Source organism: Hetaerina americana, unplaced genomic scaffold (assembly GCF_022747635.1).
Source record: "Hetaerina americana unplaced genomic scaffold, ioHetAmer1.1.p SCAF_21, whole genome shotgun sequence".
In the NCBI taxonomy this organism is placed as follows: domain Eukaryota; kingdom Metazoa; phylum Arthropoda; class Insecta; order Odonata; family Calopterygidae; genus Hetaerina; species Hetaerina americana.
Window position 1 is genome coordinate 5,543,469 of NW_027286775.1, and position 16,577 is coordinate 5,560,045.

Below are 16,577 nucleotides of genomic sequence, written 5' to 3' on the forward strand. Positions count from 1 at the left end.
ATATATATATATATATATATATATATATATATATATATATATATATATATATATATAATGGGCTGCCACAATATAACACGAATAGAATAGCAACATTTAAAAGGACACTCACACGGTAAATTGTTCGAGCTTTCGGCCCTCTCAGAGGCCTTCAAGAGAGACTCTACACATATATATATATATTAATAATAAATTGGACAGCAACAAACAATATAGACACACATTAAAAGATCACTCACACGTTATTTCTTGATCATTTCGACGGAATTCTGCTCCATCTTCATAGGAAGATATATAGTAGAAGTAATCATTAAGTAGTTATTACAGATATAAGGAGCAATCACGAATTAATGTTTTGAGCGCCCTGAATCCGTGGTTGCGGCACGTCACAGCTTTCTTAGCACCTTTTTTAAACAACAATGAAAGCGGTGTTTATGTAAAAAGTTTTAAAAATCAGCAGACTTCTCTCGATCGCTCAATCCTCCCCCCCCCCGGCCTCCCTCCCTCACCCCCCGCTACCACTCGCTCTCCTGTGGGAAAATTTCTTCCTCGCTCTTCGCAATGCTCCCTCCACCGCCCCGCGAATACGGAGACGCACGCACCCACCTCACGCAATCTCACCCCCCCCACCAGTCCTCCCCACTTCGGTGTGCACAAACCAAGCGACGCGCTCAACCCCACCCTCCGAGAGACTGCCCTCCCATACTTACTAATGCCCTCTCACCCCCTTCGTCCAATAGAGCGCTCCAGTTACGCACTCTGCCATCTTATAAAAATGTCGGCACTTTTTATATCAATCGAACACTTGGCGACTGACACGGTTCACTATCACATGCAGGTCGGACCAGCAGCTGACCTGACCTTTGTTCCGTTCTGCCGTTGCATTGCAGATTTATGAAATATGAATCCAAGGGGTGATTATCAAACGCCGTCCGATGGACAGAAAACCCAAATCAAATCGTGGTGTTAACTTCCATAACACGATTCTTTCTTCTCCATTCCGCCCGCGAGTCGAAGACGTCAATATATTTTGCTATTCCTCTAAGACTCGAAGAACTTCTTAAGTGATGTGATTGGATAGCAGCACTCGCTGTATCTGTAATTTGAATTCTGCAGCCATGGATGTCTCGCCATCTAAGGGTAATTAGGAATCAGCCCTCGGAGAGGAAGGGTGTGCCAGGACTGTAAATCCCAGTCGCTTGGACCGAGAGACAATCGCTGAAACCTAAAAAAACTGCAGAAAATCATGTTTTGGGGCGACAGCCCCCCCCCACCGTAAAATGACATTTTACCTTTTCGAAACTCATTATGCATTGATGATCGCAGTTCAAGAGAATTTTTCTTAAATGCTCCAGAGATTGATGTGGTCAAGTGGAGTGCCACGTCCAATGCGGTCGCGCCACCTCGAAGACGGACCGCTGACCGCTCTGAAACGTCGTCCTTCGCCATCACCCCTCCCTCCCTCCCCCGCTTCCGTCCGCTGGTCATCTCACGGACTCAACAGACCATCCGGTTTTCCTTCCCCTCCTCCTCGTAGGGGACCCCCTTAGGCGGCCACCAGGGGGACACCGAGTTGAGGAGAGATGTGGTTGCCTTGGATCCTCCCCCCCTTCCGCAACAATGTTTATGGGGAAGGGGGTCGTTGGCTCCTCGGGAGGGGGCCTCCATCCATCCCCCCCCTCGCTTCTTCTCGAACGGAATCCGGTTCCTCCTTCCATCCCGTAACGTGCTGACTCTCCGCAGCCCGACTTGCCTTCGCCTCCTCGTTCCTTTTTTCAAAATAGCCCTTTGCCTTTTTCTGCTCCCATGTAGATGTACCTAAATTAGGAGCGTCTCTTTAGAAGGCCGCGCTCTCTCGCTACTGGTTTCAACCCCCCTTCGACGACCTAAACTCCCCTCCGCCCCCACCCCCCATCAGGCACCACCAAGTGAAGTCCCCTCGCGTCCATCCGGCTCGGACAGCGAGCCCGCCTTCGCAGAATAAGGAAAGCACCTGAGGCTTACCCGCTGGGCGGCCCCCAGGTCGCATATGGAGCGGCCCACCCTCTCCCTCCCTCGATTAGGAGTCTCTCTCTTCCGGGGTAGAGAGTTCCCTTCATCCGCGAATGGTTCCAACTCCCGTTCCTCGCGGTGAGTTTGCACTGCAAAGTTCTATCGACGCGACATCTCCCCCGAGGGGTCGCGCAGGGGGTTAGGAGCTCTCCTTGTGCGTGAAAACCATCGGGGAAGTGGCCACCCATGCAATGCATAACCGAGGAGGTTCACATCGTATGATCCAGCAGCCTGATAACTTGAACCAACGTACCTGTATTGCGCAAAACGATTTTCTACTGCACTTTCTCCAATTTATATTTTTCGTCTACTTGGTAAAATCTTTCCCGTTTGTTGAAGGAAAATTCCTGAACAAAGGAAATAATTTAATATCGCCAACAGATGTCAGCACGACCTCATGGCTTTTCGGAATGCTTCTTATTTTGTGTATTGCATACATATATTCTGAGAAAATTCTCCTAAAATGATTCTCAAAGCTACCATTGGTTATTATAGCATTGAGCCCATGGCGGCCCGCCGTCCGTCCCCTTCCCGTCTCGTCTCTAACTCTCCGCCGTCTCTCTTCCGCAGTGGGCTGATGGCCGAGATGGAGGTGTCCCGCGAGGGTGGCGGCGTGGGCGTGCGGCCCGTTTACCTCCGCTGCTCGCAAGGGGCCGTGTCGTGGGCGTACCCCAGGGGCGCCCTCAGGGTGCTCCTGCGACTGGCCGGTGGCGGCGTCGACGGGGAGTTCCGGGGCTGCGTCCGCCTGGGGCGCACTTGGAAGGGGGCGCGCCTCTTCCTCGAGGGCCCCCGCTCCCTGCACCCACTCTTCCCGCCAGGGGTCGAGGACGGCGCCGCCAAGGGTAGCGGCGTCCGCTGCTTCCAAAGCCGCAAGGGTCAGGCGGCGCTCTACGTCGAGGCGACCCCCGGGGGCGTGTCCCCTAGGGGCCGCACCGTGGCCTCCTTCGAGTACCACCTGCAGCCACTGCCCAGTGGGGTCAAGTCATTCGACCCTTCTGAAGGTAAGCACGTCGAAAGGCACCCTCGCCCTGGGTCTCCGAATCAATTCAGGCGGCGGTTTATCTCTTTCTCCTGGGATTCCAAGCAAAGCTTTCAGCGGCGCTGCACGGAATGGCATTTGCTAAAATGTTTCTTTGTAATTTCGTTATCGCTGGTTTGTAAATAATCGTTGAGTCAGTAGCTCATAAAAATTATGCCAGTTCCAGTGTCATGAGCCCCCGCTATTAATTTACGAAACACTATGAATGTTGCCTGGTTCAAGTTCTTATTTCGAAATGCATCTGTTAATTCGGTGTCCCGGTGATGTCCATTATTCAACATTTGCTCCTTATTCAACTTTTACTCCTTATTCTTTCATTGAAATCTCTCAGGGCACTGCTCGTAATTCTGTGTACATTATTTGCCTGATTGAGATTCAAAACAGCCATAAGCCAAACAGCCAGCATTAATGCTCCCCGCATTAATTTTAATTTTCAATAACGATAGTTTTTCTTGTCCCAATTCCCCAGTTTTACAGAAACTATTCCGGAATTTAACGCAATGAAAGAGGGAAATATTGTGTGAAGGGTGTTTTAAAAGTTCAGTACCTCATCCTCTCTCTCTTTTTCTGCAGAATGCCGACCGTGCACCGTGGAGGAAATGACCCACGCCTTCTGCAGCAGTGATCTCGGTGAGTCTTTCCTCTAATATCCCATCACAATCTTTCGTATCTGTCGTCGCCTGCATAACTCTTGCAGATTGATTCACTGAGGCATTTAACCCCTTTAAGTGGTCCCGCCTTTTTTATATTTGAAACCTTCGGGTTTTTTATGTGATGATCATTTTTATCCTCCTCTCCCTCGCACTCTCACCGGAGTCCCGCGTCCCCCGATGTCTCTTCTGACCTCTACTTTTTTTTCTCCCTCGTCCCGCAGTGACCCGCGGCACCATTCGCAGCGTCGAGTCCCACGATGACCCCGAGACCTCAGAGCTGAAGGTGAGGGTCACAAAGTTGATCCGCCGCACCAGGGCTCCCCCGCCGGCCCTCGAAGGCGACCCATTCGACGAGGGCGAGCTGCAGGAGGAGGCGGCGGCGGGCGACGCTCCCGCGAAGGGCGACAGGGCCGGCCGCCACTGGTGGGACTCGGCCGACCGCGGAGCCTCCGTCACCCTCCACGTCCCCACCCACTGCGGCGCGCGACACGGCGCCGGAGAGTTCGTCTTCATGGCGCAGAGGAAGCTTGGTCAGCTGCGACTGCGCTGCGCACCGCGACTCGAGGACTGGGCGGAGCTGACGCGCAAGACGCACCGCCTGGCCGCCTCACCCTGCGTCCTCCAGGCCTGAGGGCCGCCGCGACCCCCGTGTACATAGTGCGTGCGAGCAAAACAAGTGCCATCGTCGAGGCGTTCGAGTCAAGATTCCGGTCGAGTCTGAAGAAACCAGGCTTGGCCAAGAGGTGAAATCTTCAATGTGCTTAAAAAAAGACTCAAATGATATCCTGCTTAGTACTTAGTGACGGACCATGGGAAGATGTTCCCGTGAAAATTATTTCATCTTGGTGCTCTACCCATTCGTTTGATGGGGTGAGGTATGGAGTCGCAATGTGTCATGGGAACTTTAAGGCACTTAATGATAAATAAATAATACCATCGGGCATTCCCTGGGGGCAATGGCCAAGGGCAGCCCAGGCAACCATCGCGGGCTTACTTAGGAAATGCTTATTCGCCTGAGCTGAGCCCTGGAATTGAGATCTCATAATCTTTAAACAATGTTCTTTTGTTTTTCTGTTTGATTAAGCCAATGGAAATTCATCCCTCGCTGAAAATGCATTGCTAAATTGACTGCAGGGAGCTTGGTATTTACATGGTTACATGATTGGGGGGTGGACAAAGTATTGTTTGAAACGGCATGATTATGTTGTTGAGGCGACAGAAGGCCAGGAGGAGATGTTGTCCATCGAGTTCTTCTTTCACAGCAAATGTACCGTCACTTGCTCCACTTAGCAGTTGGTGAAGTTGCTAGTTGTATTTCTTCTCGAGGACTACTTGGGTAGATACAAGGATATCTTTTGTTTATTGCTCATAATCGAGGCCATGATTATGAGTGAATAGATCTTATTTTTAATGAAGAGTAAAAAATACCGAGTTTTCTTAAAAATTATGTGCAATAGGAAACAATGTTTCTTATTTATATGAAGAGATGTTTATTTTTGTTAATTATGAATCATTATTTACAGAAACAACATTGTTTAATGCTTAGCTTATTTTACCATCTAGGCATAAGATAAGGCTTTTGAAAGTGAACACACAAGGTCAAAGTTGTGCAAGGAGAAGCTAGAAGGGCTGTGTCTTGATTGTTTTTCATTATTTTCTTTTCAAATGAAGCATGAATCTCCATATTATTAGTGAATTCATCGTGCCAAAATGCTGTTTTATTTGACAAAACTTTGTTCAATTTCTGGACAATTCAAGCCTATCAACTCTTGAATAAATCCGCTTTTAAAATTATGGGACGTATACATGTATAGCTTAATTTCACCAGCGAGCCGGCTGTTTCAAGGTTTCTCTTTTAATTTCATTCCATGTAATTTTGTCCTTTTTGGTAATGTTCCATGCTGATATTAACCCATGGGAATTTTTCTTTTTTCCATCATATCATGTTCCTAGAAAAAGAGGTGTTTTCTAAACCTTAAGGTTTTTTATATTATTATACCTGGCTCAGAAATCGTGGCTAAGGTTATTTAAACATCAGTTGTATACATTTGTAATTTCCTAAATGTGAATACCATGTAAAAGATTTTATGTAAAAATTGTTATAAATCAAGAATACATTCTATTTCGCTTATAAGAGATCTGTTCTAAATTTATTTATTACCCAAAAAATATTTCACAAGAAAATTATTGGCCATAATCCCTTTCAAAGTAGTTTCCTCCCCAAGGTGATACACATATCCCGAGGGTGTTGCCACTTTTTGAAACCCCTGGAACGCTTCTTCCGGAATGCTCACAAGCTCCTCCGTCGAATTTTTTTTAAATCCACTCAGTCATACTACTTTTGGGAGAGGCATTGTATGACAGCAGCGCTGGAAGGGGACTGACCTTACCGGCTCATATGCCAAAGGGGAGTGGCGGTTGAAATCAAAATTGAAAAAAATATCTTAATTTTGACGGAAATTCGACCAATTTAGGTCGACACGAAAATGACACCAGATACATGTGTACTTGAAATAAACATGTAACTGAAAATAAACCTATTCTATAGGAGAGCACATCAGTTGCATAGAAAATACATTCCAATATATTCGAGGCATTCCAAAATATTTTGACAAAAATTTGAGTCTCGGGTGGATCCGAAAATGACATCAGAGCTCGAAGAAGGGCTCGGAAGGACTCCTCGGGTGCCAAAAGCGGGGGTATTGATTGGTCTTTTTGACGAAAATTACACCATGCTGGGTGGGCCCCAAAATTAAAGCAGCGTTTGAAGAGGCCTCTGCCAGACTCCTCAGGTGCCGAAGGGTCATATTGATGAATATTCTCCCATTTTGGTTCCACCCGAAAATGATACCAGCTCCCGAGGAAATTCTGCGTTCTTTCGAGGGGCTTAGTCCGGAGGTGAGGAGGGTCGGGGTGCAGTTTTAAAGACTCGTTGTTAAGTTACGCAATTGACACGAGATTCGACCGTGGTGATATATGGTTTGGTGTCTCGGATTGAAGGGGTAAAAAATAGATGGGGAAATTTTGGTCGGGGAATTGGAGGGGACTTCATAGACCTGCGGCCTGTCCTTGCATCGTGTCGGGAGCTTCTCAGTCGTTTAGGAGTACATTATCCGGTTGATACATCGCAGAAGGTCGCGACTAGGATTCAGGAACATATGGGGAGAGTTTAGCATATTTGGTAGGTTAGAGAGTAAGTCAACTAGTGGGAATTTACTTAATAAGCATTACACGGGTCATTCTCATAATAATTACGTCAAGAATCACGGCTTATGTAATGAAAGATTAGACTTAGTACTCGAGAATAAGACGGCAAAAATAATTCCCAGAGTAAGTAGCTCCAGGAAGGGAAATCACAGTGAATTGCTCAAGAATGAACCTATCGCCGTTGTGACAATCATCTCCCGAAGTTTGAAAAACAAAATAGCCGAATTTTACCATATGATTAGAGGTACCCAAGCCGATATAATTATAGGAACCAAGAGCTGGTTATCGCTAGACATTTTGCAGACGAGGAGATTTTCCCAAATGCATGCCATTTACAGAAGAGAGAGCAAATAGGATTGGGGGGAGGGAGTTCTCATAGCTGTTAAAGATATTCCCAAAAGTAGAAGTGAGTCTTTCCCTAATAGTAGCATAGGAAGTGTTTGGTGTTCCATAAAAAGTCCTCGGTTGAAAGGAGTCTATATTTGTGCATACTGCAGACCTAACTGATTTCGGAGAAACAGACTACAGAGACTAGAGATTCCGGAGAAAAATGAATTTTAGAACTAGGAAGAGAGGTCGTTAGTTTGAATTCCCATTTCCACAATGGAAAAATTATAATCAGAGGGGATTTCAATCTTCCATACATATATTGGAAAGACTGTAGTTTCATAGCAGGAGGTAAGGGCAAGGAGTAATGCGAGTCATTGCTTCGTGTTTTCACATCACATTCGTTAAACCAATATGTACTACCAGAGGAAACAATATACATACTTGATCTAGTAGCCAAAAATTTATCCGAAGTCGTCCTAAATACAGCAACACTTGATGGATTTGGTGACCACAGAATAGTGATAGTTTAAATTAACTTGATAACTTTGAAAAATCAGGAACTCGAAGGAAAGATTTATTTTTTTGACCGGGCCGATTACGAAGCATTAAGGCGTGGCCTAGAGCTGTCTTCTTATGGTGCATTTAAGGAAATTTATATATATATATATATATATATATATATATATATATATATATATATATATATATATATATATATATATATATATGTGTGTGTGTGTGTAAGGCAGGGTTGCCCATTATACCGTTGCTGTTCAAGAGGCATGGGGAGAACTGGAGGTAGGAATGAAAGTGGGCGGGGAATACGTAAAATCAGTTAGGTTGACCAAGCTTTAGTTTGTCAGTCAGCTAAGGGGCTGCAAGCATTGCTTAGTGAATTGGAAGTTCAGTGCGACAGGTATGGGATGGGAATCAAAAAAATAAAAACAAAGGTTATGCGATTTTATAGAAAGAAAAAGGCTAAGCTTAACATTAAAATAGGAGGGCAAAAGCTGGAGCAGGTAGTTTACGTAAGTAAACAACTGGAGCAACAGTTTACGTATCTCAATAGTGTTTTGGACCAACACGGTCAAAGTAGTAAGGACATAAGGAGAAGAATTGCGCTAGGCAAAGAGGCTTTCACAAGGAGGAGGGAGTTGATGACGGGGACGTTGAGTAAGGATGTTAAGAAAAGACTCGTAAAAACTTTCATATGGAGCGTGGCTATTGTACGGCGCGGAAACGTGGTCATTGAAGCAGGAGGATAGACGTAGACTGGAGGCTTTTGAAATGTGGGTGTGGAGAAGAATGGAGAAGGTGAAATGGACCATGAAGAAATGGTATGGTGGGCGAAGAGAGGACTTTGTTGGGAGAAATCCTATGTAGGCATGAAAAGTGGATGAAGGGGGTATAGACCGGCAGTGGGATGTTGGAGGCTGTAATAGAGATATATGGATAGTGGTCTTTATTTGGGCGAAATTGAGACCAAATGGTCCAGGAGAGACTTGAGACCAAATGGTGGAGGAGAGAATGTTAGGCAAAAAATGAAAGGGGAGGAACAGGATAGGGATGTTGGACGGGATGAAGGGAGGAAGAAAGTACTCGGAGCTGAAGAGGGACATGATGCAAAGTAGGATGTTGTGTTTTGCCAGGGGTCACAAATAATTTAATTAGTAATTATGTCCATCCAAAAACCTTACTTAACCGGTAGATTACCTAATAATAATAATATATATATACATGACAACATTTAGCCTTCAGCACTCGAAAGTTTAGACTTTAGCCTTATGTTTTTTGCACAATTTTTACAGAATCTGAATCCTTGGTCCCAGGCTATGGAAAAAAATGACTTATTTATTATTCTTCTGGCAATGTTAAAAATTGTAATACCTATCGGGTACTGGATATGGAATGTTTTCTTCTATTCATGCTATTTCCAAAAAACTCCGTTTCATTTGGCAAGAGTCCTCAAACGAGACGAATGGACGTGTCAGATGCAACTGGCAGAAGGACCGCGAGCAAATGTTAGTAGGGGGTCCCATGGCGGCAGCACGAGCTTCTGGACGGGTGGTAAGATAGCTCCTCCATTCAGTCGCCTGCGGAGGTTTTTCTTAATTTTTTTGCATTGTCACTTGGTTCAGAATTGACCTGGTCTTCAAGTAGGCTGTGGACTATAATTCCATTCTAATGTCCCTCTGAACCCATTCAGAATTTTAAACACATCCAAAGTTGCAATATGCTCGGTTATATGGAGGATTGTTTCATGAAAGGATAAACAATTAATTGGGTAGAGCCCAGCGAGGGAAGGAACCTGGCTTCTGGAAAAACGTCGTTGCTCTTAACGTTGGTAGTTATCTGGGAGTAGAAATATTTTTTTTCTTCAAGTGCCGTGCAAATCCTTATACATATATTAAGCCTCGTAAGATGAGCATTTTATAGAGACGTCTAAAAATAAATCCATAAAACAACCTTATGAAATTACCAACTCAATTACTAACGAATTACGGGTTTCCTTGAAACGTACGCCAACAGACGATAGCGTAATGAATAATTTGTTCTGCCCCCCAACTCGATTTCTTCCTTATTGTTTCCCCATCATTCACGATGAGACCTTTCACCACGCCCCTTAATTATTGTAATGCGATTTAAGATTCAATTTCTCTCGTTATTGGCCACGAATACAGAATATGGGATACTTTACGTGAAAATCAATGTCCGCGGTGTTTTGAGGGGATTATTTAAAAGTGGAGCCTGTGTTTTGCATCTTATTTGACAGATGTGCTGACCAACGGACGGAGGTGGGCCGCTCCGCTGGTGGGCCGCCACCCCCTCGTTCGAGGATTGAGCAGTCAAGTCTCTGGAAATGGAGCGGGTGGGTGGCGGAGCAAATAATCGTAGCCCGACGACACCCGCAGGCAATTCAGCCTGGAAATCACTTGGAATTTATTTAAGGCCGTCAACATGTTACTTAGCCGATCTGCTGGATAATTATTTACTGAAAATTCCGCATTTTCCCCCGCCAGCGCGGATGTTTCTGACTCATTTATCTAAAAAGTTGATTTTTTTAAAAGATAGGGTCGGGTAAGAACTGGTTCTTCCGAGGTTAAGTGATTAATTCATTATCCGTAATGGTTATCCAGAGAAATTGTGAGTGCCTTTGTGAGTTGTTGGGGAAGTTCATAATCGTTGTTTATTTGAAGAATTAATCAACCGTAAATCAAGATAAATGTTGCAGCAATTCGGTAAAATGAGGCCATTATTTCCATGGAACGCAAAACGAAATAAACATTCCAATCATGAAAGCAACCTTTGGATTGAGCGCTGGTTTTGTGTAGACGTAGAAATCCATGTGCCGTCTATGGAACTTCAAGGTGAACATCAACGGAATCAGAAACCGAGATGCGATCCCCTGAAGACACTTCCACTGGTGAGGTTTCCTCGCTACCAAAGCGGTGCGCACCACGGTGCTAATTCCAAGACTTTTGAGTGAATGTATCCATTCTGGCAACAATGTTTTTAATTGGCTCAGTCCCACTACTTTTGGGACACACCTTGCATAAATATATTTATTGATAATTAACACTTAACCAGAAATTAATTGTTGATAAGAATAAGTGAAAATACACGAGATGCAATGGTTCCACGAAGGGACTGATGATTAGAGGAAAATGATGAAGGGAAGAACTAGAAAGGAGGAGGATATGGTGAAGTAAAGAGAAAAGGAAACTTCTGGCTCCAAAACATGGGGTTCATTCGAGATAGGAGATATTTCAGGATATTGAAACGTGCCGTAAAAATGTGCTTCGTAGCGCTTCTCTTTTGAGCTTACGGTAGTCACTCCGAAAATATTACATATCAATATAAAATTTTACAAGCTATGTGCCACGAATAATCAAAATATCAAATTTAAATAAAAAACCACTACGTGCTACCTTGCTGCTTTAATTAGGATTGAAATCGATTGGAACAGGGCACCGTAATATGTAGTGATTTCAATAAAAAAAACCATAAACACAGTAATCAACCCGAAGGTCGGTTTGGTTGGTGATAATAAAGCTCGCCCAGTTCTAAGCCTTTTTCGGCGTATGAAGTTCAGGGGAATAATGGGGATCAGTTCCTTTCCCTGTGCTGCCTATGGTTTCCCAGGAAGATCTGGTACCCGAAAAATTATAGCTTGGGTGGAGCTGAGGGTGCTCAGAGAGGCTTGCCCGGGAATCGAACCCGGGCCCTTCGGTCAGCAACGCTCCACTTCAGGAATACTGCGACCAACTATTTTCCATTATCAGAGAACATTAGCGCCGAGTATTCATTCCCCTATGGCATGGCCAACGCAGTAAATATTAGCAACCAACGACAAAAACTGATATTCATGATGACGATAGTAAAAAAAAGTTCCGATAATGTTGAAATTCAGAATGTTAACATGTTTTCTCAATCAGTCAGCGTGCTTTGATTGATCTGAAATTTAGTAAACTCGCATAAATTGCCGTGTATATGGATCATGGATTCATATCATCCAAATCGTGACCGCAGGCGAGAAGACATTCCCCGCCCACTCTTTCAGGTCCCATGGCAGGGGTGAAAATGTTGAACAATTCGGGAAGAGACTGCTATTTAGGCTTCGCGGGCCTTTTATCCCTCATGAAATGCAATTGACATCCTTACATTCAATAGCGAACCTCCCTAATAAGCTGCACCTTGTGCCTCGACTCGAATAATATATGTTACACGTTTTCCATATCGGTATATTTTATGCTCTAAGGAAGCTCACGAATAACGCTGAAATTCGCCAGTGCCCATCCCCAGGGCGCCCGTTGGGCAACCATGACTGTTGCGAAGTCAACGCATGGCAAAATTACCGAACGAGGAACGAATAAAATTCAAGCCTAAACTTAATTTTCACTCGAATTTAAATCGCTGTCTCCACATGTAGTTTATTTGATTAGAGGCGAGAGAAGTAGGGAGTAAAGGCATTTAAGTTTTGGTAATAACTTTATAATCAAATCATTAATTATACTAGAGCGAAATTGCACACAACTTTACTATCTACCTGTAGTTTGCTCTCGAAATCTATTCGCAGAAGGTTTTTTAATCACGGAATTTAATTGGGTACACATGATTCCTAAGTTCGGCTTTTTCTTGAAAATGATCCTCATTGTGTGGAATGCTTTTGTGACCTCGGGTCAAACGAGGCCGGAATTACGCCAATGCGGCACCGCAGATGACAAAACCGAGTCGGAGGCGACTCGCCTCGGTATGCAGACGAATGCCCTTCCCTTGCCTCCCGACTCCGTAGCGCCATCGCCATTATTCCGTGGAGGTTCTCTCCACTTACATTCATAAGTGCTGTTATTATTATGCATGCACATCTGTATATTCGGCGCCGGATCTCCTCGGAATCTGTTCCCCTTGGTAATCTAGGGGTTCACGGCGACGCCCTGCTTGCTTCATATTTCACGTCACGCCCGAATCATCATCACGGGGATATGGCAATGGAATCATCGCTCGCCTAATTTCGTTGCTAATGGCCTGAGGTGGAATGTCATGAATCATTCATGCAGTGCAAATCGTCCGCCTCCCTCCCCTCCTAGGTCTCACATGAGCCTTCCCGCGCATGCGCCCTAGAGCGAGCAAAGTGCCAGGTGCTGACGCCTCTGCCGTCAGGTTTTATTGCCCAACCAGTTCGTCAGCGCTATCGACGTGATTCCAATGACTCGTTTGTCTAGGCAGTTCAGCATCCTTCCCAGCAATTATTACTACACCGTAAACAAGTTCGTTGATCCTCGATGTCTCGCAGCTTCCCCTCTCCATCTCCCGAGCAATAGTCCTCGAAGATACGTCCCGCGGAGCAGGAAGAGCGGATTAAAAGCGAAGACGCCCAAGATAAGTTTTGATTGCTGTTCGGAATTTGCCTTGCTATTCCATCTTCAATCCAAGAACTGGTCAACTGCAGCTCTCCATTTTGCCCTTTCCAACATCCAATTTTAAACCCTTAAGATACTTATAATAAATATGATTATAAATAAAGGGAGCTAAAAATTCTTGGATAGATCGCTGCTCCTACCTACGCATTGATTCGTGGTCTTCCTCTTGGCAACTGCCATTATGCGCGAACAAGTCCCCACCAACATTCTGACGAGCAGCTTTTTTGTTCGAAATCTGAATTTGTTTGAACATAGTCGAGTTTCCTCTTCCTAATGAACGCCCTATTAACTTGAGCCGTTCGCGCTTAATGCCAGTCGAATTTCCTCCATCCCAAGTTATACTGCTGCACAGGTAGTTGAAGGATTCCACTTGATTTAAATTCACCACTCGAATTGTGATATACGAGCACCTTTCTCAAGAAAGAGATGGAAGGAACTGCGGGAAAAGTTATAACAGAAGGGGCTGCGGACGCTGGATGGAAGGGGAAGGTGGGGAATGGTTTGCAAGGGGAAGAGTTGGGAGGGGATTTGTAGAAGCGTGGGAATAATATGGAAGGTGTTAGAAGCGGGCGGGGGGGGGGGGGATGAAAATACGTGAAGATCGGGGTCAAAACTCAGAACAATAGAGCAGGCGTTTATCTGGATCCTGGATTCCTGGAATTACCCGGCTATTAATATTAGAAATTAAGTACCCCGATCTGGAAATTGAAAATACTCACTCAATGGAAAGAATTTGTCATCTATATTGACGTTAATGGCCTTGAAGAAATGAAATTAAACTGAAAATTACCTCGTTTTTTTTAAATTTAATATTCAGGATTTTTGCTTGAATAATATATTCTTCATTTTTCAATGCCCTCTGGTATTCATCAAGAATTTTATCCACTTGGTAAAATTGTTTTAGTTACCGCTGCTTATGCCTAGCAGAAAATATAATTTTGTTGTATACTGAAGGAGTGGATCCTTCGTGCCTTGAACACTTCACAAAGCTTCAGCACCTTGCCTGAATTCTTTCGTCAATACAAAAATAATATTTGAAAAATATTATCTCAAATCATCATTTGTTAGAGTGAAATACCATAAAATGATTGCAGTATAGAATATCAGCAATTTATCATCTTAGAAATTCGGACATTATAAACATGTCAAAATGGAATTCCAGTTTCTTACTTCATTTCACGGTTAAATATTCATTGATTGTAAATTAGAGTAATTATTCTCTGGAGTGAATCAGTTTTCTCTTGCAAAAGATAATGCTTCTTTTTCATTGTTATTCGAGAAAAATGAACACTTCATATTTATTTGGCGGGAATATAATGTGAGATTTCTAAAGGCGGTATTTAAGATTGTGGACAGTCACAGAGAACACGTATTTTATTTAAAATTTCACATTGACATGCTTATCAGTATTTGAAAAATACATCTACATATACTTAATGCCCCGCAAGCCGGCGAAGGGGCGTGTGGCGGGGGGTGTTAGGACACCACCCGTAATTAAGAAAAAAAACCGCATGCAAAAGCCACAAATTTATACCATCCACAAACAAAACATGGTATGCATTCATGCAAGAACCCCACAAACATGCAAACATTCAAACCACCGACTAACATACACATGCACCTACAAATATACCTGATTATTACCTGGGGTTGGATTCCGTGTCCCGCTTTCCTTGTTAAAGGGAGAGAGAGGGCAAGGGGAGAAGAGTAGAGAAGAATTCGTTTTAATTTGGCCTGGAATGATTTACGCCATGGGTCAAGAATTGTCCAACTAAAAAAGAGAACGGAACATTGAGGAAATATGCATACTAATTATACACACATATAGTATGTATGTTAGGGTGGCCCTTATTTTTCAACTTTCTAAAAGTTTAGCTCCCTCGATTCACTCGTAAAAAAATTACGAAGCACCATCAGTTCACATTTTCGTTCTAGAACTATTCCGTTTAGCTAAAATTAAAAATTGCCGTTTCATGTTTTTCAAAATAGCGAAAATAATCGTACTTCGAGTGGGTTATTGCTAATTGCCTTATTACTCTTTTCTGCAGAAAGGGTAGGGGGATCTGACTAGAATTAGAGATAAGAACATTCGTATGAATTAAATTTCAAAAGTGGGGCAATACTACCTAAACTATTATTCATAGTAAACATTTTTAATGAGAGTCAAATGGCGGAGTCGCGAATAACTGTCTCTAGACTCTCTCAGATTTGTTTAATCTTGAAGTAAAATGAGTGATATCAAATTTCAATGAAATACATTCAGAGCGAGGTTAATAAACACCACATTTTGTTGGAGCGCGTGCATGTCGTCGACTCAACAGCGCGCAATGTTCTCTAAGTTCACCAAGAGCATAGAGCTGCTGCATGATATCACACCAAAATATGCCGAAGATCGGATCCACCGCAAGGGCGAGTGACCCCTCGAAGTACGTCGAAAACATTTTAGTGTTTTTGACGTTCCGCTCGAAACATTCAATTAGTCGCGGTTCACCATTTATGTATTTTCCACCAGTGATTTAGTGTAAACCCTTTCCCGGAGAGAATCACAAAATGCAAAATTATTACCAGAGGAAAAATTCCCAACCTCGCCAAAGTTATCGAATTTGTCTTTCTCAAAATTAAGAACTGATATTCTTTTGCAATTAATTTATTTATATCCTATCATTGGGACAAATGGGGGGGGGTTCTACGGTGGCGTATTATTACGTCAATGACCGGAAGCTGAAAGCATTTTATCTCATCCAAGCGAAAATATTTTATATTTTCGGTCGGCATAGGAACGAAATGCTGCATGTGGCTTCACGCCAATATCATCAGACCCACTGTTTATTTTGCCGTGTAAACAACGAAAAGCCTTTAATCTATTTTGTTGGAAACTCGCGGCAAACTGCACGAAGTCGGAAATTATAGACTCGGAGAGCAACCACTCATTTTCCATCTCGTCTAGGCGTTTCCCCGCCCTCAGTGGGGGCCCTCCTCCCCCGAGATAGGCGAAGGGGGGCGGGGGCTTCGCCTGTCTCCTCGGGAAAGTCCGCCTCGCCCCAATACGATCGATCGCCTCCCCCTAATGCCTCGCGGAGGTTAGAGGAGTTTGACCGTGCTCGTGCTAATGGCAATATCGGCCGAAGGCGACAGACCCATTTTCCACTTATGGGATCTCCTGTGCCGGGGATGGGATATGGAAATCCATGGCTTTCTTGTAATTCCGGCAGGATGGAATATGGGCCATATGCTGGGCACCCATGGAGCTGGAGGAGGAGCGAGAGGGAACGTTGAGGGAGGGCCGGACCCTTCGGCAATCACGCCATCCCTCCGCGGGGGCACTTCCATCCCGTCGCCCGCCCGTTTGTTGCCCGCGATAAGGGCCGGGAACCG

The 16,577-nt window shown here is 44.3% G+C and overlaps 1 protein-coding gene across 2 annotated transcripts in view; it reads left to right on the top strand.

Annotated features, from left to right (window-relative positions):
• LOC139688637 (meteorin-like protein) overlaps positions 1-16,577 on the top strand; it is a 96,946-nt gene that overhangs the window by 61,008 nt on the left and 19,361 nt on the right. Inside the window, exons 2-4 of one of the 2 annotated variants that reach the window (XR_011700770.1) lie at positions 2,623-3,053; positions 3,665-3,721; positions 3,966-5,632. Coding sequence is in view for 1 of the 2 variants with exons in the window: in XM_071586200.1 (XP_071442301.1) it covers positions 2,623-3,053; positions 3,665-3,721; positions 3,966-4,375 (898 nt within the window). In the remaining variant the exon portion in view is untranslated. Of the gene's footprint in view, positions 1-2,622; positions 3,054-3,664; positions 3,722-3,965; positions 5,873-16,577 lie in introns of those variants that run through there. The other variant, XM_071586200.1, reaches the window with a different exon arrangement.